The sequence below is a fragment of the Oncorhynchus tshawytscha genome, unplaced genomic scaffold (assembly GCF_018296145.1).
Source record: "Oncorhynchus tshawytscha isolate Ot180627B unplaced genomic scaffold, Otsh_v2.0 Un_contig_16816_pilon_pilon, whole genome shotgun sequence".
NCBI lineage: Eukaryota > Metazoa > Chordata > Actinopteri > Salmoniformes > Salmonidae > Oncorhynchus > Oncorhynchus tshawytscha.
Window position 1 is genome coordinate 22,845 of NW_024608046.1, and position 23,549 is coordinate 46,393.

The window sequence follows — 23,549 nt, forward strand, 5'->3', positions numbered from 1 at the left end:
CATATGGCCCTGAGGGGACAGTATAAAACATATGACCCTGAGGGGACAGAGGAGACAGTATAAAACATATGGCCTTGAGGGGACAGAGGAGACAGTATAAAACATATGGCCCTGAGGAGACAGAGGAGACAGTATAAAACATATGGCCCTGAGGGGACAGAGGAGACAGTATAAAACATATGGCCCTGAGGGGACAGAGGAGACAGTATAAAACATATGGGGACAGAGGAGACAGTATAAAACATATGGCCCTGAGGGGACAGAGGAGACAGTATGAAACCTATGGCCCTGAGGAGACAGAGGAGACAGTATAAAACATATGGCCCTGAGGGGACAGAGGAGACAGTATAAAACATATGGCCCTGAGGGGACAGGGGAGACAGTATAAAACATATGGCCCTGAGGGGACAGAGGAGACAGTATAAAACATATGGCCCGGAGGGGACAGAGGAGACAGTATAAAACATATGGGGACAGAGGAGACAGTATAAAACATATGGCCCTGAGGGTACAGAGGAGGCAGTATAAAACATATGACCCTGAGGGGACAGAGGAGACAGTATAAAACATATGGCCCTGAGGAGACAGTATAAAACATATGGCCCTGAGGGGACAGAGGAGACAGTATAAAACATATGGCCCTGAGGGGACAGAGGAGACAGTATAAAACATATGACCCTGAGGGGACAGAGGAGACAGTATAAAACATATGGCCCTGAGGAGACAGAGGAGACAGTATAAAACATATGGCCTTGAGGGACAGAGGAGACAGTATAAAACATATGGCCTTGAGGGGACAGAGGAGACAGTATAAAACATATGGCCTTGAGGGGACAGAGGAGACAGTATAAAACATATGGCCTTGAGGGGACAGAGGAGACAGTATAAAACATATGGCCCTGAGGAGACAGAGGAGACAGTATAAAACATATGGCCCTGAGGGGACAGAGGAGACAGTATAAAACATATGGCCCGGAGGGGACAGTATAAAACATATGGCCCTGAGGGGACAGAGGAGACAGTATAAAACATATGGCCCTGAGGGGACAGGGGAGACAGTATAAAACATATGGCCCGGAGGGGACAGAGGAGACAGCATAAAACATATGGCCCGGAGGGGACAGAGGAGACAGTATAAAACATATGGCCCGGAGGGGACAGAGGAGACAGCATAAAACATATGGCCCGGAGGGGACAGAGGAGACAGTATAAAACATATGACCCTGAGGGGACAGAGGAGCCAGTATAAAACATATGGCCCTGAGGAGACAGAGGAGACAGTATAAAACATATGGCCCTGAGGGGACAGAGGAGACAGCATAAAACATATGGGGACAGAGGAGACAGTATAAAACATATGGCCCTGAGGGGACAGAGGAGACAGTATGAAACCTATGGCCCTGAGGGGACAGAGGAGTCAGTATGAAACCTATGGCCCTGAGGAGACAGAGGAGACAGTATAAAACATATGGCCCTGAGGGGACAGAGGAGACAGTATAAAACATATGGCCCTGAGGGGACAGGGGAGACAGTATAAAACATATGGCCCTGAGGGGACAGAGGAGACAGTATAAAACATATGGCCCTGAGGGGACAGGGGAGACAGTATAAAACATATGGCCCGGAGGGGACAGTATAAAACATATGGCCCTGAGGGGACAGAGGAGACAGTATAAAACATATGGCCCTGAGGGGACAGGGGAGACAGTATAAAACTTATGGCCCGGAGGGGACAGAGGAGACAGCATAAAACATATGGGGACAGAGGAGGCAGTATAAAACATATGACCCTGAGGGGACAGAGGAGACAGTATAAAACATATGGCCCTGAGGAGACAGAGGAGACAGTATAAAACATATGGCCCTGAGGGGACAGGGGAGACAGTATAAAACACATGGCCCGGAGGGGACAGAGGAGACAGCATAAATCATATGGGGACAGAGGAGCCAGTATAAAACATATGGCCCTGAGGGGACAGAGGAGACAGTATGAAACCTATGGCCCTGAGGAGACAGTATAAAACATATGGCCCTGAGGGGACAGAGGAGACAGTATAAAACATATGGCCCTGAGGGGACAGGGGAGACAGTATAAAACATATGGCCCTGAGGGGACAGAGGAGCCAGTATAAAACATATGGCCCTGAGGGGACAGAGGAGACAGTATGAAACCTATGGCCCTGAGGAGACAGTATAAAACATATGGCCCTGAGGGGACAGAGGAGACAGTATAAAACATATGGCCCTGAGGGGACAGGGGAGACAGTATAAAACATATGGCCCTGAGGGGACAGAGGAGCCAGTATAAAACATATGGCCCTGAGGGGACAGAGGAGACAGTATAAAACATATGGCCCTGAGGGGACAGGGGAGACAGTATAAAACATATGGCCCGGAGGGGACAGTATAAAACATATGGCCCTGAGGGGACAGGGGAGAAAGTATAAAACATATGGCCCGGAGGGGACAGAGGAGACAGCATGAAACATATGGGGACAGAGGAGACAGTATAAAACATATGGCCCTGAGGGGACAGAGGAGACAGTATGAAACCTATGGCCCTGAGGAGACAGAGGAGACAGTATAAAACATATGGCCCTGAGGGGACAGTATAAAACATATGACCCTGAGGGGACAGAGGAGACAGTATAAAACATATGGCCCTGAGGAGACAGAGGAGACAGTATAAAACATATGGCCTTGAGGGGACAGAGGAGACAGTATAAAACATATGGCCCTGAGGAGACAGAGGAGACAGTATAAAACATATGGCCCTGAGGGGACAGAGGAGACAGTATAAAACATATGGCCCGGAGGGGACAGAGGAGACAGTATAAAACATATGGCCCTGAGGGGACAGAGGAGACAGTATGAAACCTATGGCCCTGAGGAGACAGAGGAGACAGTATAAAACATATGGCCCTGAGGGGACAGAGGAGACAGTATAAAACATATGGCCCGGAGGGGACAGGGGAGACAGTATAAAACATATGGCCCTGAGGGGACAGAGGAGACAGTATAAAACATATGGCCCGGAGGGGACAGAGGAGACAGTATAAAACATATGGGGACAGAGGAGACAGTATAAAACATATGGCCCTGAGGGTACAGAGGAGGCAGTATAAAACATATGACCCTGAGGGGACAGAGGAGACAGTATAAAACATATGGCCCTGAGGAGACAGTATAAAACATATGGCCCTGAGGGGACAGGGGAGACAGTATAAAACATATGGCCCGGAGGGGACAGAGGAGACAGTATAAAACATATGGGGACAGAGGAGACAGTATAAAACATATGGCCCTGAGGGTACAGAGGAGGCAGTATAAAACATATGGCCCTGAGGGGACAGAGGAGACAGTATAAAACATATGGCCCTGAGGGGACAGAGGAGACAGTATAAAACATATGGCCCGGAGGGGACAGAGGAGACAGTATAAAACATATGGGGACAGAGGAGACAGTATAAAACATATGGCCCTGAGGAGACAGTATAAAACATATGGCCCTGAGGGGACAGGGGAGACAGTATAAAACATATGGCCCGGAGGGGACAGTATAAAACATATGGCCCTGAGGGGACAGAGGAGACAGTATAAAACATATGGCCCTGAGGGGACAGGGGAGACAGTATAAAACATATGGCCCTGAGGGGACAGAGGAGACAGTATAAAACATATGGCCCTGAGGGGACAGGGGAGACAGTATAAAACATATGGCCCGGAGGGGACAGTATAAAACATATGGCCCTGAGGGGACAGAGGAGACAGTATAAAACATATGGCCCTGAGGGGACAGGGGAGACAGTATAAAACATATGGCCCTGAGGGGACAGAGGAGACAGTATAAAACATATGGCCCTGAGGGGACAGGGGAGACAGTATAAAACATATGGCCCTGAGGGGACAGAGGAGACAGTATAAAACATATGGCCCTGAGGGGACAGGGGAGACAGTATAAAACTTATGGCCCGGAGGGGACAGAGGAGACAGTATAAAACATATGGGGACAGAGGAGACAGTATAAAACATATGGCCCTGAGGGTACAGAGGAGGCAGTATAAAACATATGGCCCTGAGGGGACAGAGGAGACAGTATAAAACATATGGCCCTGAGGGGACAGAGGAGACAGTATAAAACATATGGCCCGGAGGGGACAGAGGAGACAGTATAAAACATATGGGGACAGAGGAGACAGTATAAAACATATGGCCCTGAGGAGACAGTATAAAACATATGGCCCTGAGGGGACAGGGGAGACAGTATAAAACATATGGCCCGGAGGGGACAGTATAAAACATATGGCCCTGAGGGGACAGAGGAGACAGTATAAAACATATGGCCCTGAGGGGACAGGGGAGCCAGTATAAAACATATGGCCCTGAGGGGACAGAGGAGACAGTATAAAACATATGGCCCTGAGGGGACAGGGGAGACAGTATAAAACATATGGCCCGGAGGGGACAGTATAAAACATATGGCCCTGAGGGGACAGAGGAGACAGTATAAAACATATGGCCCTGAGGGGACAGGGGAGACAGTATAAAACATATGGCCCTGAGGGGACAGAGGAGACAGTATAAAACATATGGCCCTGAGGGGACAGGGGAGACAGTATAAAACATATGGCCCTGAGGGGACAGAGGAGACAGTATAAAACATATGGCCCTGAGGGGACAGGGGAGACAGTATAAAACTTATGGCCCGGAGGGGACAGAGGAGACAGCATAAAACATATGGGGACAGAGGAGACAGTATAAAACATATGGCCCTGAGGGGACAGAGGAGACAGTATGAAACCTATGGCCCTGAGGAGACAGAGGAGACAGTATAAAACATATGGCCCTGAGGGGACAGTATAAAACATATGGCCCTGAGGGGACAGAGGAGACAGTATAAAACATATTGCCCTGAGGGGACAGAGGAGACAGTATAAAACATATGGCCCTGAGGGGACAGCGCTGAGGGACAGAGGGGGTGAGAGAGAGTATAAGGTTGGGCTCTGAACAAAAGTAGTGCACTATATAGGGAATAGGGTGCCATTTGGGATATAACCCTAAAACAATTTTGTGAATTTGTGTATTCAAGTTACATACAACTGTGTTTTCAAATGAATGAAATCTAAATCCATACACGATGAGGTGGAGACAGTCCTGCGTCTCTTCGTGTTGTCAGGGACCTCCAGCAGGGTGGTGGTGGTGGGCATGGAGGCTGAGGTGGCCCGGGTACGACCAGCCCTGTCTGGGGAGCCTGGCAGCTCAGAGACCTGGAGGTCTTTGTCAGCGTTGTGGTAATACTTGAGGTGGTAGTCCAGCAGCTTGGCTTTGCGGAAGGCCTTGGAGCACCCAGGGATCTTACACTTGTAGAGGTCCAGGTCGTTGGGAGACGTTGGGTCATCACACCACTTGGTGTTCATGACTGAGAGAGAGAGAGGACACACAGAGGAGAGAGAGAGGTGACACACAGAGGAGAGAGAGAGAGGTGACACAGGAGAGAGAGAGAGAGAGAGAGAGAGAGAGAGGTGACAGAGAGTAGACAGAGAGGAGAGAGAGTGAGAGGTGACACACAGAGGAGAGAGAGTGAGAGGTGACACACAGGAGAGAAAGAGAGAGAGGACAGAGGAGAGAGAGTGAGAGGTGACACACAGGAGAGAAAGAGAGAGAGGTGACACACAGGAGAGAAAGAGAGAGAGGTGACACACAGGAGAGAGAGTGAGAGGTGACACACAGGAGAGAGAGTGAGAGGTGACACACAGGAGAGAGAGTGAGAGGTGACACACAGGAGAGAAAGAGAGAGAGGTGACACACAGGAGAGAAAGAGAGAGAGGTGACACACAGAGAGAGAGTGAGAGGTGACACACAGGAGAGAGAGAGAGAGGTGACACAGAGAGAGAGAGAGAGGTGACACAGGAGAGAGAGAGAGAGGTGACACAGGAGAGAGAGAGTGAGGTGACACACAGGAGAGAGAGAGAGAGAGGTGACACACAGGAGAGAAAGAGAGAGAGGTGACACACAGGAGAAAGAGAGAGAGGTGACACACAGGAGAGAAAGAGAGAGAGGTGACACACAGGAGAGAGAGTGAGAGGTGACACACAGGAGAGAGTGAGGTGACACACAGGAGAGAGAGAGAGAGGTGACACACAGGAGAGAGAGAGAGAGGTGACACACAGGAGAGAGAGAGAGAGGTGACACACAGGAGAGAGTGAGAGAGGTGACACACAGGAGAGAGAGTGAGGTGACACACAGGAGAGAGTGAGGTGACACACAGGAGAGAGAGAGAGAGGTGACACACAGGAGAGAGAGAGAGAGGTGACACACAGGAGAGAGAGAGTGAGGTGACACACAGGAGAGAGAGTGAGGTGACACACAGGAGAGAGAGAGAGGTGACACACAGGAGAGAGAGAGAGGTGACACACAGGAGAGAGAGTGAGGTGACACACAGGAGAGAGAGAGAGGTGACACACAGGAGAGAGAGAGAGAGGTGACACACAGGAGAGAGAGAGGTGACACACAGGAGAGAGAGTGAGGTGACACACAGGAGAGAGAGTGAGGTGACACACAGGAGAGAGAGTGAGGTGACACACAGGAGAGAGAGTGAGAGAGAGGGGGAGGGAATGTTTTTCTGGATTATCAAGTCTCTCAGTCCAGAACATGACACCCTTTTTGTTCAAGCTGGGCTGAAGAGCGTTTGAGTATGCTTTCATTCTATCGGACAGAGAGGACTTGGTAAAGATCGGCTTCTTACCAGAACATGAATAATAATTGCAGTAAGCCTTGAAGGAAATGAAAAGTAATGGTTGAAAGTAATACAATCAAAGTAAAATAATCTGGAATAAATTTGAGGAGAAAACCTACTTGGCTCCCTGGTGTGTTTGTTTAGTTTAGAGGTCCTGGTAATACTTCTCCTCCCAGCAGCTACAAATAAAACAGAAACACAGATGGATTAGGACATTATCTAACGTATATTATCCTGTACAATGTCTGACCCTAACGGCACCCTACTCCCCTATAAAGTACACTACTTTAGCGCACTTTGTAGGGAATAGGGGGCCATTTGAGATGCTGCAGTTGAGAATAAATAACTCCCCCAGTCAAGAATTACCTGCAGCTAAGGGTGGGAATTTGTCTGCCACTGCCGTATGATTGGCTGATGGCCCGTCAGTCAGCTGGTCTCTGTGTGTGATTGGTGGATGAGATGGTGTGAGGATGGAGGCAGCAGATGAAGGTGTAGGTGGTGTGCCGACACAGTAGTTGTGGAGGGTCGATGACTCTGCCTTCTCCACAGAGTTTGTAATTTGATCTAAAGGAGGACAATCACACACAGAATAGATTCAGGGTTGAATAAATAGACATGTTTTCCTGGTTGTTCATGTTTTTGTGTTCTTGGTCAGGGTTGTATTCATTAGTGCACACTGTAGAAAAAACATTTTGTCACGCAAAATTAAAAACAAGCGTTTGTTATTTGACAAGTTCAGGTAGTTCCCTCCCTGTTTTGGCCCATTCGGTTCCTAGTTAATATGACCCCGTTCACGAAGGTCGTCAGGAAGAACTCCTGTCCCTCGAGGCTGCACTCACCCTCTGGAGAGGAGGGGTCTTTGTGACATGTGTTGTGCTCCCTCCCATGGGGTGAGAGGTCAGGGCACTGGGTGGTGGCGGGTTGAGAGGTCACGCTGGGGTCAGAGTTTATATCAGGGCTGACGGTTGCCAGGCGCTGGGAGCGTCTCCTCCTCTGGCTCTGTTCTGGTCCTGGGGAGCCTGGAGGAACCGTCTCACCATGCCCTGTTGGAGAGGAAGCACAGCCCCGTCACTAAACAAACAGCCAAATGACCCACTAAGTATCATCATGGAAACAGTGATCGCAGCCCGAGCTCCCCAAGTCTTACTACTGTTGGGTTCTGAGAATATGAAATATACTAATTCATGTCACTGAGGGAGAGAGCTTAATGTATCACGTTTACATTATGTCAGGATATGTTATTGTTAGCCATCAGGCATCCTATGGGTGGGATCCTCTGGGATGAGAAGAGACACAGTCTGGTACCAATCACCATGTCAGCCTTGAGTTGGGGAGGAGGGAGCACTTCGGGGTGGCGGTCAGGTCAGATGAAGTGAGGAAGAACAGATTTTTATTTTTTATTTTACTAGGCAAGTCAGTTAAGAACAAATTCTTATTTTCAATGACGGCCTAGGAACAGTGGGTTAACTGCCTGTTCAGGGGCAGAACAGATTTGTACCTTGTCAGCTCGGGGATTCGAACTTGCAACCTTTCGGTCACTAGTCCAACGCTCTAACCACTAGGCTACCTACCGCCCCTACACTCTAACCACTAGGCTACCCTGCCACCCCAGATATCACTGGGTTCTGTCTAGTAACAGAGATGCATTGGCTGTTTAGATGTGTAGGAGGAGACTCAGCATAGGAGGAAGGGTTAAGTATCACTGCTTGTACAGATGTGTAGGAGGAGACTCAGCATAGGAGGAAGGGTTAAGTATCACTGCTTGTACAGATGTATAGGAGGAGACTCAGCATAGGAGGAAGGGTTAAGTATCACTGCTTGTGTGAACAATGTCTTTGACTAATGCAGCTGTATTGGTCCTCTGGGAAAAATAAACTTGGTTTAAGCTTTCAGAGTCTGTGGAGTTTTTCCTGAGAGAATTAGAACCTAACACGTCTGAGGCAATTCGTTCGTTTTTTCCCCCCAAAAAATCTTCCAAAACTGTATGCATAAAGTTTATATTTGTAACACCACTTGTGTCTAAGACTATACACTACTTTGAGATAGTTAGTGGAAGTACTTTTCCCACTGTGATCCTGTCCCTCAGCAGACCGACCTGAGGTAGCCGTGTCTGGGCAGCTGTGTCTGGGGGAGGGACTCAGCATGGACTCTGGGGCTGACATGGTGTCCTCCCCAGCAGACAGAGTAGTGATGGAGCACGGCGGCCTGGACGCTCTCTGCTTCTGGCTGCTGTTAACCATGACAAACGGGCTCTTCATTATTTAACAAATGACTATACATTAGCAACAAAAATATGAATTACAAGTACAACTTACAATTACATTATTAATGACAAATTATTACCTGATTACAATACACTATAAATATACCAATAAACCACAGATTTCCTAGGGCATTGAAAGCCAATAGCTATCTTGTCAAACGCTACCTGTTGGACTCCCCAGAGTGGTGCTTCAGACGCCTGTTCCGACACTTGGCTGGAGAGCCCGTCACAGAGGACCCCGTCTGTCTCTGGGTCTGCCCCTGTAAGGAATCATGGTCTGCTGTTCTTGGTACCTTCTGGAAGAATACAGAGAGGACTAAACAGTGGGATTGCTGTCATGAATTGACTCTTAGGCTAAGTCCCAAATGGCATCATATTCTGTATTTAGTGCACTACTTTTGTTATGGGCTCTGGTCCAAAGCAGTGCACTATATAGGGAATAGGATGCCATTTGGGACACACTCTTAGAAAAACGAATACTATGGCGCAGAGTCTGTCTTTTAAGTTATTTTATGTATGCATGTATGTATACATATTATATATATATATATATATATATATATATATACCTATATATATATATATACATATAGTATATGTATACATATATATATACATATGTTACATATATATATATATATGTATATATACCTATTATTATATATTATCATATACTATATATATGTATACATATATATATGTATATATATGTATATATACACATATATATATATACATATACCTATGTTGGGATATGTATACATATATATAGTAGTGATATACCTGTATATATATGTATACATATATACACATATATAGCGGTACCTATATGTATACATATATACATATATACACATATATATATATATATGTATACATATATACACACACATATATACATATATATAGCACACACATATATATATATATATATACACACACAGTATATATATATACACACACATATATATATATATATACACACACATATATATATATACACACACATATATATATATACACACACATATATATATACACACACTGTTATATATATACACACACATATATATGTTATATACACACACACATATATATACACACACACACATATATATATACATTACACACACACATATATAGCTGGTACCTATATATATACACACACACACATATATATATATATATATATACACACACACATATATATGTTATATATACACACACACACACACACACACATATACATATATATATATATACATATATATATGGTATATATATATATATATCTGTACTACAGTGAGTGACTAGCTGGTACCTGTTGTTGGGACATTATCTACACTACAGTGAGTGACTAGCTGGTACCTGTTGTTGGGACATTATCTACACTACAGTGAGTGACTAGCTGGTACCTGTTGTTGGGACATTATCTACACTACAGTGAGTGACTAGCCGGTACCTGTTGTTGGGACATTATCTACACTACAGTGAGTTACTAGCTGGTACCTGTTGTTGGGACATTATCTACACTACAGTGAGTGACTAGCCGGTACCTGTTGTTGGGACGTCACTGGGACTTCTGTCCGCTCCTTCTTACAGTCAGCATCATCTTCATGGGATTCTGAAGGCAGAGGGAGAAGAATATAACAGGTCCATTAACAGGTTGGAACGCCACACACACTGGCTGTCCCAAATGGCACCCTATATCCTCTATACCCAGTCCCTGGTCAAAAGTAGTGCCCTATAAAGGGACTATGGTGCCATTTGGGAGACACATTGTACATGTGATGGCTAACTAAGAAGGAGGGCCCTGGGGTGAAATATGACCTGTGGTTTTACAGGCCTGGACCCTCCGGGGTGAAATATGACCTGTGGTTTTACAGGCCTGGACCCAGAGGGTGAAATATGACCTGTGGTTTTACAGGCCTGGACCCTCCTGGGTGAAATATGACCTGTGGTTTTACAGGCCTGGACCCTCCGGGGTGAAATATGACCTGTGGTTTTACAGGCCTGGACCCTCCGGGGTGAAATATGACCTGTGGTTTTACAGGCCTGGACCCTCCGGGGTGAAATATGACCTGTGGTTTTACAGGCCTGGACCCTCCGGGGTGAAATATGACCTGTGGTTTTACAGGCCTGGACCCTCCGGGGTGAAATATGACCTGTGGTTTTACAGGCCTGGACCCTCCGGGGTGAAATATGACCTGTGGTTTTACAGGCCTGGACCCTCCGGGGTGAAATATGACCTGTGGTTTTACAGGCCTGGACCCTCCGGGGTGAAATATGACCTGTGGTTTTACAGGCCTGGACCCTCCGGGGTGAAATATGACCTGTGGTTTTACAGGCCTGGACCCTCCGGGGTGAAATATGACCTGTGGTTTTACAGGCCTGGACCCTCCGGGGTGAAATATGACCTGTGGTTTTACAGGCCTGGACCCTCCGGGGTGAATAACATGCTATCTTGTCCATTTCTCCTTCTCTTAGATCTCATGTCTTGCTGCTCTGAGGAGGGCTTAGTTTCTTCCTCATCATCACCACGGCGTCTTAGTTATCATTGGAGAGGTTGAGAGTAAAGAATCATAACATCTAAATGATACCACTACTCCATATCACTGCTGTATGATACTAACATACAGTACTAGCTGCATGAGAACAGACAGACATGAGAAATTATCATTCATTTTTAAAGGGCCTGCTAATTTGAAACCCATCTGTGTCCCAAATCGCACCCTATTCCCTATACAGTGCACTACTTTTGACCATGGACCATAAGGCTCTGGTCAAAAGTAGTGCACTACATAGGAATAGGGTACCATTTGGGAAATACCCACAGTGTGCATGTATCTGTTGGGGTGAGGGAAGGAGAGGACTCAAGTTACCCAGTTTGTCAGAGTCGGACTGATCCTGCAACTCTTCATCCAGCTCTTCTTGACCGTCCTCATCGTCAGACTTCCCTCCGTGAGGGTCGTCCCTGTCCTTGTTGCTGTTGGCACTGGTACGAGGCGTACTGCTTCCTTTGCTCTTGGCTGCAGCCGAGGCAGCTTTCACCAGGGCTATCCAGTCCTGTTGGGAGGAGAGACACTTGTTTTCCTCCTTCACTTTTTTTCCTATTTTGTTTTGTTTTGCTTTGTCCTTGTTGTTGTTTGAAAAGCTCTTTAAATCCAATGTATCCATATGTTGTTATTAAACGTAGTATTAGAGACTGGTGGTTCGATAAATGCATCTATTCTATAGGCTGCTGCTGTAAGTTAGTTAGGCTGCGTTCCAAATGGAACCCTATTACCTATTTAGGAAATAAATCAAATGGTATTTGTCACATACGCGTGTTTAGTAGATGTTATCGCGGTTCGTAGCCAAACGCTTGTGTTTCTAGCTCCAACAGTGCAGTAATAAGTATATCTATCTAACAAAATACACAATCTAGAGTAAAAGAAATGGAATTAAAAACATATATAAACATTTGGACGAGCAACGTAAAATAGACTAAGATACAGTAGAATAGGATAGAATACAGTATATAGACTAAGATACAGTAGAATAGGATAGAATACAGTATATAGATGCATAGACTAAGATACAGTAGAATAGGATAGAATACAGTATATAGATATGAGAGGAGTCATGCATAGACTAAGATACAGTAGAATAGGATAGAATACAGTATATAGATATGAGAGGAGTCATACATAGACTAAGATACAGTAGAATAGGATAGAATACAGTATATAGATATGAGAGGAGTCATACATAGACTAAGATACAGTAGAATAGGATAGAATACAGTATATAGATATGAGAGGAGCCATACATAGACTAAGATACAGTAGAATAGGATAGAATACAGTATATAGATATGAGAGGAGTCATGCATAGACTAAGATATAGATATAGTATATAGAGAGGAGTCATGCATAGACTAAGATACAGTAGAATAGGATAGAATATAGTATATAGTATATAGATATGAGAGGAGTCATGCATAGACTAAGATACAGTAGAATAGGATAGAATATAGTATATAGATATGAGAGGAGTCATGCATAGACTAAGATACAGTAGAATAGGATAGAATACAGTATATAGATATGAGAGGAGTCATACATAGACTAAGATACAGTAGAATAGGATAGAATACAGTATATAGATATGAGAGGAGTCATGCATAGACTAAGATACAGTAGAATAGGATAGAATACAGTATATAGATATGAGAGGAGTCATGCATAGACTAAGATACAGTAGAATAGGATAGAATACAGTATATAGATATGAGAGGAGTCATGCATAGACTAAGATACAGTAGAATAGGATAGAATACAGTATATAGATGAGAGGAGTCATGCAGACTAAGACAGTAGAATAGGATAGAATACAGTATATAGATATGAGAGGAGTCATGCATAGACTAAGATACAGTAGAATAGGATAGACTAAGATACAGAATAGATAGAATACAGTATATAGATATACAGTATATAGATAGAGGAGTCATGCATAGATAAGACAATACATATAGGTCAACAGTATATAGATATGAGAGGAATGCATAGACTAAGATACAGTAGAATAGGATAGAATACAGTATATATATGAGAGGAGTAATGCAAAATATGTCAACGTTATTAAAATGGACTAGTTCCAATTATTAAAGTGACCAGTGATTCCAAGTCTATGTATATAGGGCAGCAGCCTCTAATTAGGGTGCCATTTGGGACTCTGGCATAGTGTGTGGAGAAGTAACAGGGTTAACCGTGACTAAACAGATCATCTAGGTGTCAGACTAGGTAACGACCTTGGTCGGTGAGAAAATAGTAAGCCTCAATAGTAAAGAAATCAATATATTTAGCCTATAGGGACTTGTGTTTGAACTATTAGCTACTACTTTCCAAGTGTACTGCTCCACATTAAAAGTAAAATAAATGAAATCTTAATTAAGTAGTAAATAAGATTAGACTCTGGTCTCCTTGAGAGTGTCTGCTGGTTGGAACAAGGGAGATGCCAGCAAGTCTATCCTGCCAAGACTGTGGGAATCAGCCTTCGCATTAAATCCAGCAATTCCCTGTTGCCCTTTACCTTCTGAAAAAGAGGGAGAAGTGAAATAGAAAATTATGGTATCCTACACTGTCTACAACAGACTTTCAGGAATTTTAACTTGCCTTCTATTAATCAGTATATCTATAACCGCCAGACCCCTAGCGATAACCGCCAGACCTGACCGCCAGACTAGCGATAACCGCCAGACCTGACCGCCAGACCCTTAGCTACAACGCCAGGTTCTTACTAAGCTACATGTTCCTTACTTCTATTGGAGGAATGCTATCCAGGCCGTTATTGTAAATAAGAATTTGTTCTTAACGGACTTGCCTTGTTAAATAAAGGTTAAATTTACATATATATTTTTAAATATGCTCATGCTGATTCCAGAAGTGATTGTATGATCATGTGACCAGCTCACCTGTCCTTTTGCATCATGGGGCATAGATTTGATATGAATTTTTTTCACACAGCGAATAACTCCATCATAAAACTGCACCGTGTAGATACCTAGAATTTAACAAAGACACTTCAGTTGGGACGGGACACAATTGCAAGTCATTGTGTTGTGTGTATTGGCCATATGGCTACTGCTTTAGAAATAGTTAGTGATAAATACCCTCTTTGTTTACAGATTCAATCTTTGCAGGATAGTAGCGACAATCTGTCCATCGAGCAAGCACCTCTTCACCATCTCTCAATTCCTGTAAAACAAGTCAAGCCAAACAAACCTCCATTATTCTAAATATGTATTTAACAAACACATGCCATGAGAGACAAAAGTTTGAAATGATACTGAACAAAAATATAAGAGCAACATGTAAAGTGTTGGTTCCATGGTTCATGAACTGAAATAAAAGATCCTTGGAATTTGAGAGTGGGGGGGGGCGGGGCTTAGGAGTATTTCTGTCTGTAATAAAGTCCTTTTGTGGGATAAACTAATTCTGATTGGCTGGGCCTGGCTTCCAAGTGGGCTGGCCTTTCATTCTGTGAACTGTAACTCTGTAAAATCTTTGAAATTGTTGCATGTTACATTTATATTTCTGTCCAGTATAGATACTGTAGAAGCACTAAATGTTGTTGTCTGATTCAGGATGAAAGGAATTGCTTGTAAGGTTGAAAGTGTAGCTTGAATATTAAAGGCCCAGTGCTGTAAAAAAAACGTGATTTCTTGTGTGTTAAATGCATTTCCACACCGACGTTAAAATAATACTTTGAAATTCTGAAGAAGCCATTTTAGTGTAAGAGCTCTCCTGGTAGAAATATTTATAAGATATAAGGCATAAACAATTTGTTATTTATTCTAAAATGATAGTTCACTCAGAATCGATATGTTACTACTATCCAAAGGCCACCTGAAATTTCAGCCTTTTTGTTGGGATGGAGTTTTGGCCTGCCTGGTGACATCAACAGGCTGTAAATGAGTTAATAGACCAATAAGAAAGAGAGTTCCAAACCTCTCTGCCAATAAGAGCTAGTTTTAAGTTTTCCCCTCTCCATTCAGACCACTCTCAGACAGTCCTAGCAAAACTTTTACTTGAGAAATTGATCTTTGCTAAGAAGCTATTTTGGATCATTTTAATTGAAAACACAGTATGGTACTAAATGATGTAATATTGAGATACAAATGGTTGCATTGGAACTTTAAGGCAAAGGGAAAAGTTTGTAACACAAAAAGCTCAAAGATAAATGTTACAAACATATGACAGGAACACAAAGAGCAAAAGCTTGAATGATGCAGAATGAGCCCCTTTAGACCACAGAATAGCACTGCAGTATGGAGGTGCCTAAACTCTGATATAGCTATGTCAGATTCAGTTATGCCTCAACAAAAATGATCTGATGGTTTTGACCAAAGCTGTGTTATGTGAAGAATCGAAACAGTGAGTGAGACAAGGAGTTAATAATTCAGCCAAATCACTGCAAAATGAGACACAGGGAATGTATGTATACTTGTCTCGGCTGCGGTAACTCTGTTTGGTCCTCTGTGCTCTCTGTACATCCAGGAAGCTCATCAAGGCGAGATGCTGACATCTCGCTGAGTCTCTCCTGGTAGAAATATTTATAAGATATAAGGCATAAACAATTTGTTATTTATTTTAAAACGATAGTTCACTCAGAATCGATATGTTACTACTGTCCATCTATCACTCATCCGATTGATTGCACACTCTCAACCATCTACAACAAAACTCCTCATGAGGCAAACTGTCTCTAGCCCAGAGAAAGCTGTTTTGAGTACTTGGCATGCCATATGAGTTTCATCAAATCCATCCATACATTGCAAGCCACAATACATGGGGGAGTCTGACACTCCCATTTCATATTTTCTCAATTCCTCACATCATCATATCTTCTCAAATAGAGAAGAAGGTCTGAGGGGAGGGACCTTGGACCTTCTCCTCCAATACGGTTGAGAATGCAGGAAATAGGAAATAGGATGCGAGGAATCGTGGAGAGACGAATTTAGAAGTAGTCTGTGGCTGGACAAAAACACCTACAGTCACCTCCCCCTCCTCTTCCTTCAGTCCCTCTTTACGGAGTGTTGGCCTTTCAAGAGGCCGCAGCCGAGTGCTGTCCCAGGCGATCCACTCATCATATCGATGGCTCCAACGATCAAAGTGGACAAGCATCTTCCCCTCATCGAAATCGATGTCCTCAATGCGTGACGAGTACCTAGAAGGTTGTATAAGAAAGAAGACAAAAGACAAGAACAAAATGTCTACTATGTTACATGTATATCTGTCATTATGCACACGATTACATAAAGGAACTTGACCGTTACATACCATTTTTGTAAATAGTCTTGAGCTTCAATTCTAGCACCGACTTCAAAAGTGATCCCTGGACGATTAGGTGTCTTCCTGCTCATCTTCACAACGTCTATGTTTCAAGACTGATGATCTGTCTGTCTGTGGCAGCTGAAAACAAAACAAAGGTAATGGATAGACCATGTTAAGCATCCGTCTTTCTCTTAAATGTAAACCACACATACGAGACCCTCTGCAAAGATTAACTATCTGTTCAATTGGCACCATATGGGAAGGTGATTAGCTAGCTAGCTATATGGCTTAAGTAACGGAATGAACAATATTGTCTTGTTGAACTAGCTAGCATGATAGTTTGCTCACATAGGTCAGCAGTATTCCAGTTGATTCATAAAGCAAAAACGTTATTCGAATAGATAGCAGACTAGCTAGCTAACATCCTCTCTAGTAAACCAACTGTCTTTCAAACAAGCTGTTCAGACATGCCACTAGAACCTACGCTTGTTTACAGCTGCTTTGGGGTCAGACAGGATTCCTGGCTCAAAAAATTTATCTCAATCGTGGGATGAGAAATGTCTTGTACTCAAAATTCTACCATTATAACAACTGTTATACAGAGAACAGTACTCGTTTTTCCATAAAAGTTCCCCTTTCGTAGGTAGATAGGTAGCAGAAGCCACAGCAGCAATTCCACAATGGCAGATGTGGTTACTATTAAAAGTCAGTGAGTCGTTCAACCTTCTCGGTTTATCATTTGGAATAATGGGACAATTCAGAATACAATGCATTTCTCATCCCTGGATTGAGGTACGTTTTCCCGAGCCATATCTTGTGCAGGCTCCGCAGTGTCTTAATCTAAACAAGAAGCCTGTCCGACCCCAGTGCAACTATAAGCAAGTGCAGGGTCGATAATCTATTCTGACTAAAATGACACCGCCACCATACTCACCCAACTGGCACATTCTAGTCATTAAAACATCATGGCACAATCATTCATAACAGTACTAGTTTGTTAATTAATCAACTCGTATGTTGAGATGACCAGCAAACGTCACCACATATTTTCATATTACTCGTTAACTAACTAGCTATCTTAATTTACGTACTAGGATAGTTAGCTAGCCTAATGTACTAAACTAGGTAGCTAGCAGGCTATCGTAGACTAGCTAGCTAAAGTCACACAAGCGGTTGGTGGGTTAGCTAGCATGTCGGTTATTAAAAGTGGCAAAAGTCAAGTGATAAAACAAGCGTTATATTAACATTTAATGTCTGAACAAATAGGATATTCATTTGCAACAAAACGTTTAGCTAACTGGCCGTCAGTTGTCCATTTACTATGGTACCTAAATGCTACAGTAACTAGTTAACTTTGCAATAAGTTAGCTGGCTAACGTTATATTTTTAACTGGGCTAACTAACGTATTACTAGCCAACTAAACGATGGTGATATGACAAGGGCAAAGAAAGTTAAGATGAATATATTAATGAAATCCATGTATTTCACAGATTAAATGGCAAGCGAACCACTATTTGGGTTAGCTATTAGCTTGTCCGACGATAACGCTAACTTGCTAGCAGCAAGCTAATTTGCCAAGCTCTGCAGAATAATAGCTAGCCAAAAAACTGTTAGCCAGCTTCTAGCTATCTGATGGCATACATTCTCATGTATTTTGTGAGTGCATTGTCCTCTTTGGAATGAATTGCAAATTGTTTTACCTTTGCGAACACATTTGGTAAATGATCGTTATTGTTATAAACTCATATCATGAGTACATATCAGTCTTCTTCCCATTCTTCTGCTCAGATATTTACCCTAAATAAAATAGAGGACGTAACGACGTAACGACGTAAGCTCACGTCATGATCACATGACCTACATTGAAGTACAACATGTCTGCATTGTAAACAGTACTGCAAATATGTCTCTAGAATACAAGACTATCACATAATATTCTGCAATCAACGTTAGCCTGCGTAAGGTCAACACAGGTAAGAGAGACGTTGACAATTATCTGACGGTGACAACGTTGAAGTAAGAGGTCAGATTGAAAGAAGGGGGAAACTTTTCTACTGTCTCGTGTTTTCAATGTTAAGATTTTGATAAATTCAAGGAGGTATTTTTTTGTCAGAAACAGGGCAGCAATCTTTACTTGTTTTTTCTCCCATTTGACTAACAATCTTTGTACTTTTTTCTTGTGCAAAACCAAGATGATGAAGATGCAGACTGCTGCACGATTCAGGTCTCAGTTGTGGAGTCTGAAGATGCCTAGCCTCTGTCACAGAAGCTTTGCTGCCATCTCCACTTACAAAGCTGTCATTTTTGACATGTATGGAGTTCTCATTCCGTCACCTGTCAAATTGGCAACAGGTATGTTATATAGGCCACACAATGTGCCACACAATGTACCACACAAGCCTTGTATAACCCAACATCAAAAATAGGCCATTACGGTAGACCTACTTATTTCCATTCAACTCCTAATGGAAGAAAGGGCCTCAATACATAGGGGCGGCAGGGAGCCTAGTGGTTAGAGCAAATCAAATCAAATCAAAAAATATATATATATTTGTCACATACACATGGTTAGCAGATGTTAATGCGAGTGTAGCGAAATGCTTGTGCTTCTAGTTCCGACAATGCAGTAATAACCAACAAGTAATCTAACTAACAATTCCAAAACTACTGTCTTATACACAGTGTAAGGGGATAAAGAATATGTACATAAGGATATATGAATGAGTGATGGTACAGAGCAGCATAGGCAAGATACAGTAGATGGTATCGAGTACAGTATATACATATGAGATGAGTATGTAAACAAAATGGCATAGTTAAAGTGGCTAGTGATACATGTATTACATAAGGATGCAGTCGATGATATAGAGTACAGTATATAGGTATGCATATGAGATGAATAATGTAGGGTGAGTAACATTATATAAGGTAGCATTGTTTAAAGTGGCTAGTGATATATTTACATCATTTCCCATCAATTCCCATTATTAAAGTGGCTGGAGTTGAGTCAGTGTCAGTGTGTTGGCAGCAGCCACTCAATGTTAGTGGTGGCTGTTTAACAGTCTGATGGCCTTGAGATAGAAGCTGTTTTTCAGTCTCTCGGTCCCAGCTTTGATGCACCTGTACTGACCTCGCCTTCTGGATGATAGCGGGGTGATTGGTGTCCTTGATGATCTTTATGGCCTTCCTGTAACATCGGGTGGTGTAGGTGTCCTGGAGGGCAGGTAGTTTGCCCCCGGTGATGCGTTGTGCAGACCTCACTACCCTCTGGAGAGCCTTACGGTTGAGGACGGAGCAGTTGCCGTACCAGGCGGTGATACAGCCCGCCAGGATGCTCTCGATTGTGCATCTGTAGAAGTTTGTGAGTGCTTTTGGTGACAAGCCGAATTTCTTCAGCCTCCTGAGGTTGAAGAGGCGCTGCTGCGCCTTCTTCACGATGCTGTCTGTGTGAGTGGACCAATTCAGTTTGTCTGTGATGTGTATGCCGAGGAACTTAAAACTTGCTACCCTCTCCACTACTGTTCCATCGATGTGGATAGGGGGTGTTCCCTCTGCTGTTTCCTGAAGTCCACAATCATCTCCTTAGTTTTGTTGACGTTGATTGTGAGGTTATTTTCCTGACACCACACTCCAAGGGCCTTCACCTCCTCCCTGTAGGCCGTCTCGTCGTTGTTGGTAATCAAGCCTACCACTGTTGTGTCGTCCGCAAACTTGATGATTGAGTTGGAGGCGTGCGTGGCCACGCAGTCGTGGGTGAACAGGGAGTACAGGAGAGGGCTCAGAACGCACCCTTGTGGGGCCCCAGTGTTGAGGATCAGCGGGGAGGAGATGTTGTTGCCTACCCTCACCACCTGGGGGCGGCCCGTCAGGAAGTCCAGTACCCAGTTGCACAGGGCGGGGCCGAGACCCAGGGTCTCGAGCTTGATGACGAGCTTGGAGGGTACTATGGTGTTGAATGCCGAGCTGTAGTCGATGAACAGCATTCTCACATAGGTATTCCTCTTGTCCAGATGGGTTAGGGCAGTGTGCAGTGTGGTTGAGATTGCATCGTCTGTGGACCTATTTGGGTGGTAAGCAAATTGGAGTGGGTCTAGGGTGTCAGGTAGGGTGGAGGTGATATGGTCCTTGACTAGTCTCTCAAAGCACTTCATGATGACGGAAGTGAGTGATACAGGGCGGTAGTCGTTTAGCTCAGTTACCTAAGCTTTCTTGGGAACAGGAACAATGGTGGCCATCTTGAAGCATGTGGGAACAGCAGACTGGTATAGGGATTGATTGAATATGTCCGTAAACACACCGGCCAGCTGGTCTGCGCATGCTCTGAGGGCGCGGCTGGGGATGCCGTCTGGGCCTGCAGCCTTGCGAGGGTTAACACGTTTAAATGTCTTACTCACCTCGGCTGCAGTGAAGGAGAGACCGCATGTTTTCGTTGCAGGCCATGTCAGTGGCACTGTATTGTCCTCAAAGCGGGCAAAAAGTTATTTAGTCTGCCTGGGAGCAAGACATCCTGGTCCGTGACTGGGCTGGATTTCTTCCTGTAGTCCGTGATTGACTGTAGTCCCTGCCACATGCCTCTTGTGTCTGAGCCGTTGAATTGAGATTCTACTTTGTCTCTGTACTGACGCTTAGCTTGTTTGATAGCCTTGCGGAGGGAATAGCTGCACTGTTTGTATTCGGTCATGTTACCAGACACCTTGCCCTGATTAAAAGCAGTGGTTCGCGCTTTCAGTTTCACGCGAATGCTGCCATCAATCCACGGTTTCTGGTTAGGCAATGTTTTAATCGTTGCTATGGGATGACATCTTCAACGCACGTTCTAATGAACTCGCACACCGAATCAGCGTATTCGTCAATGTTATTATCTGACGCAATACGAAACATATCCCAGTCCACGTGATGGAAGCAGTCTTGGAGTGTAGAGTCAGCTTGGTCGGACCAGCGTTGGACAGACCTCAGCATTGGACTAGTGACCGAAAGGTTGCAAGATCGAATCCCTAAGCTGACATGGTACAAATCTGTAGTTCTGTCCCTGAACAAGGCAGTTAACCCACTGTTCCCCGGTAGGCCGTCATTTAAAATAAGAATTTGTTCTTAACTGACTTGCCTAGTTAAATAAAGGTTCAATCAAAATAAACATAGAAGTCAATATAGTGCAACATAATATTCTCGGTCTCTTTTTCTCTCTAGTGTTTGAACAACAGAACAGTGTTCCTCTGGGCACGCTGGGCAAGGCCATCAGGACAGGTGGGGAGGTGAACACGTGGAAGAGGTTCATGCGTGGAGAGATTGGGGCTGAGGAGTTTGTGGAGGCCTTCGGCAGACAGTGCAGTGAGATAGTGAGCTTATGTCTACTACATCACGACTAGCCATGTCTATCTGTACGTACAGCCTGTACCCTATGGGCCCTGGTTTAAAGTAGTGCACTAAACTAGGGAATAGGGTGCCATTTGGGATTCAACCCACATCTTAATTCATTATCCCCCTCTGCTGCTCCACCCTCAGGCAGGAAGTCCTGTTCCCATTGGCTCATTCTTGTCTAATCTGACCAGTGGGCCAATGACCAGGCCTCTACCCGTCATGATGGAGGCCATTTTGTGTGCTCGCTCCAGGGGCCTGAAGACTGCTGTCCTCAGCAACAACTTCCTCCAGCTTAACGGTGACCCCTTCCTGCCTCTGGACCACTCTCTCTTCGATGTGGTGATAAAGCATTTTATGTTTACATTGTTTGCGTCCCAAATGGCACCCTATTCCCTATATAGTGGACTACTTTTGTTCAGAGCCCTATGGGATCCCTATAGGCCCTGGTTAAAAGTAGCACACTACATAGGAATAGGGTGCCATTTGGGACGCAGGCATTATTTAGTAATGATAGTAAAAGTAACACAAATAGTAGCTGTGTAATTCTATGTCAAATTTCAGTGTTTGAGTGCAGAAATGGCATTATGATTACAATGTAGACTCTCTCTCTCTCTCCCTCTGTCCCTATCCTGCCTCTCACCATCCCTCTTTCCCACCTTTCCCATCTCATTACTCCTCTCTCCCCACATCTCTGGTTGTAGATAGTTGAGTCGTGTAGGGAGGGCCTCAGTAAGCCAGACCCTAGGATCTACCACCTGTGCCTGAACAGACTGGGTGTCTCTGCCCATGAGGCTGTGTTTCTGGATGACCTGGAGTTAAACGTTGAGGCAGCTGCCCAGCTAGGGATGCATGCTATCAAGGTGAGTGAGCCGCGTCTCTGCATTCTTAACTCCCCCATACCCATACCACTCTATCTTGGAGATGTTGTGGTGTACTGTGCAAGTGACTGCAACCTAGTGAATGATCTCGCTGTTTCATTGAGCAGTGTTTCAAGTTCCTCCCCAAGCTTCGTAGTAGTCACCAAACACTAGGGAACATAACCCACAGACTCTGTGACCGAGCCACCGGTGAGTGATAGATATTGTTCTTCAGGTAGGGGACATTGCAGCGTCAGTGAAGGAGCTGGAAGGGGTGCTGGGGATCCCCCTGTCAGGGTTTGTTCCTGGGCCTGGTTCTGCCCCTGGGGCCACAAAGCTCCCTATGGACCAACTCACACAGTACCTGAGGAAGGCTCTCCATCTGTCTGACAAAGGTACATCTATCCATTTCTTTCAAGAAAAAGAAAAACTTGCACACTACTCTTGCCAGTATAACTGTAGTTTAAAATATTACGTATCGGCCTCTTGGCCTTTGTCAGAACATTTCAAAACT

At 44.2% G+C, this 23,549-nt stretch overlaps 2 protein-coding genes across 4 annotated transcripts in view; one reads left to right on the forward strand and one right to left on the reverse strand.

The window, feature by feature from the left end:
* The window catches only part of LOC121843239 (PHD finger protein 20-like protein 1), a 30,888-nt gene extending 12,236 nt beyond the window's left edge, over positions 1-18,652 (reverse strand). The window contains 15 exon segments of the mRNA XM_042312808.1: positions 5,135-5,419; positions 6,856-6,915; positions 7,103-7,300; positions 7,576-7,779; positions 8,832-8,965; positions 9,165-9,295; positions 10,556-10,623; positions 11,882-12,065; positions 14,076-14,078; positions 14,458-14,546; positions 14,656-14,740; positions 15,990-16,085; positions 16,544-16,712; positions 16,826-16,957; positions 18,521-18,652. Coding sequence (XP_042168742.1) covers positions 5,135-5,419; positions 6,856-6,915; positions 7,103-7,300; positions 7,576-7,779; positions 8,832-8,965; positions 9,165-9,295; positions 10,556-10,623; positions 11,882-12,065; positions 14,076-14,078; positions 14,458-14,546; positions 14,656-14,740; positions 15,990-16,085; positions 16,544-16,712; positions 16,826-16,908 — 1,789 coding nt within the window. The 5' untranslated portion in view covers positions 16,909-16,957; positions 18,521-18,652.
* Positions 18,653-18,659: 7 nt separating this feature from the next.
* On the forward strand, positions 18,660-23,430 carry LOC121838686 (acyl-CoA dehydrogenase family member 10-like; the record flags this gene model as incomplete). Of its 3 annotated transcripts, none has more annotated exon segments than XM_042312809.1 (6): positions 18,660-18,793; positions 19,013-19,172; positions 22,008-22,156; positions 22,323-22,517; positions 22,880-23,038; positions 23,271-23,430. In XM_042312809.1, coding segments are annotated over 5 exon segments (823 nt in total), but the record flags the coding sequence as incomplete, so codon positions are not given.
* Positions 23,431-23,549: the final 119 nt, after the last annotated feature.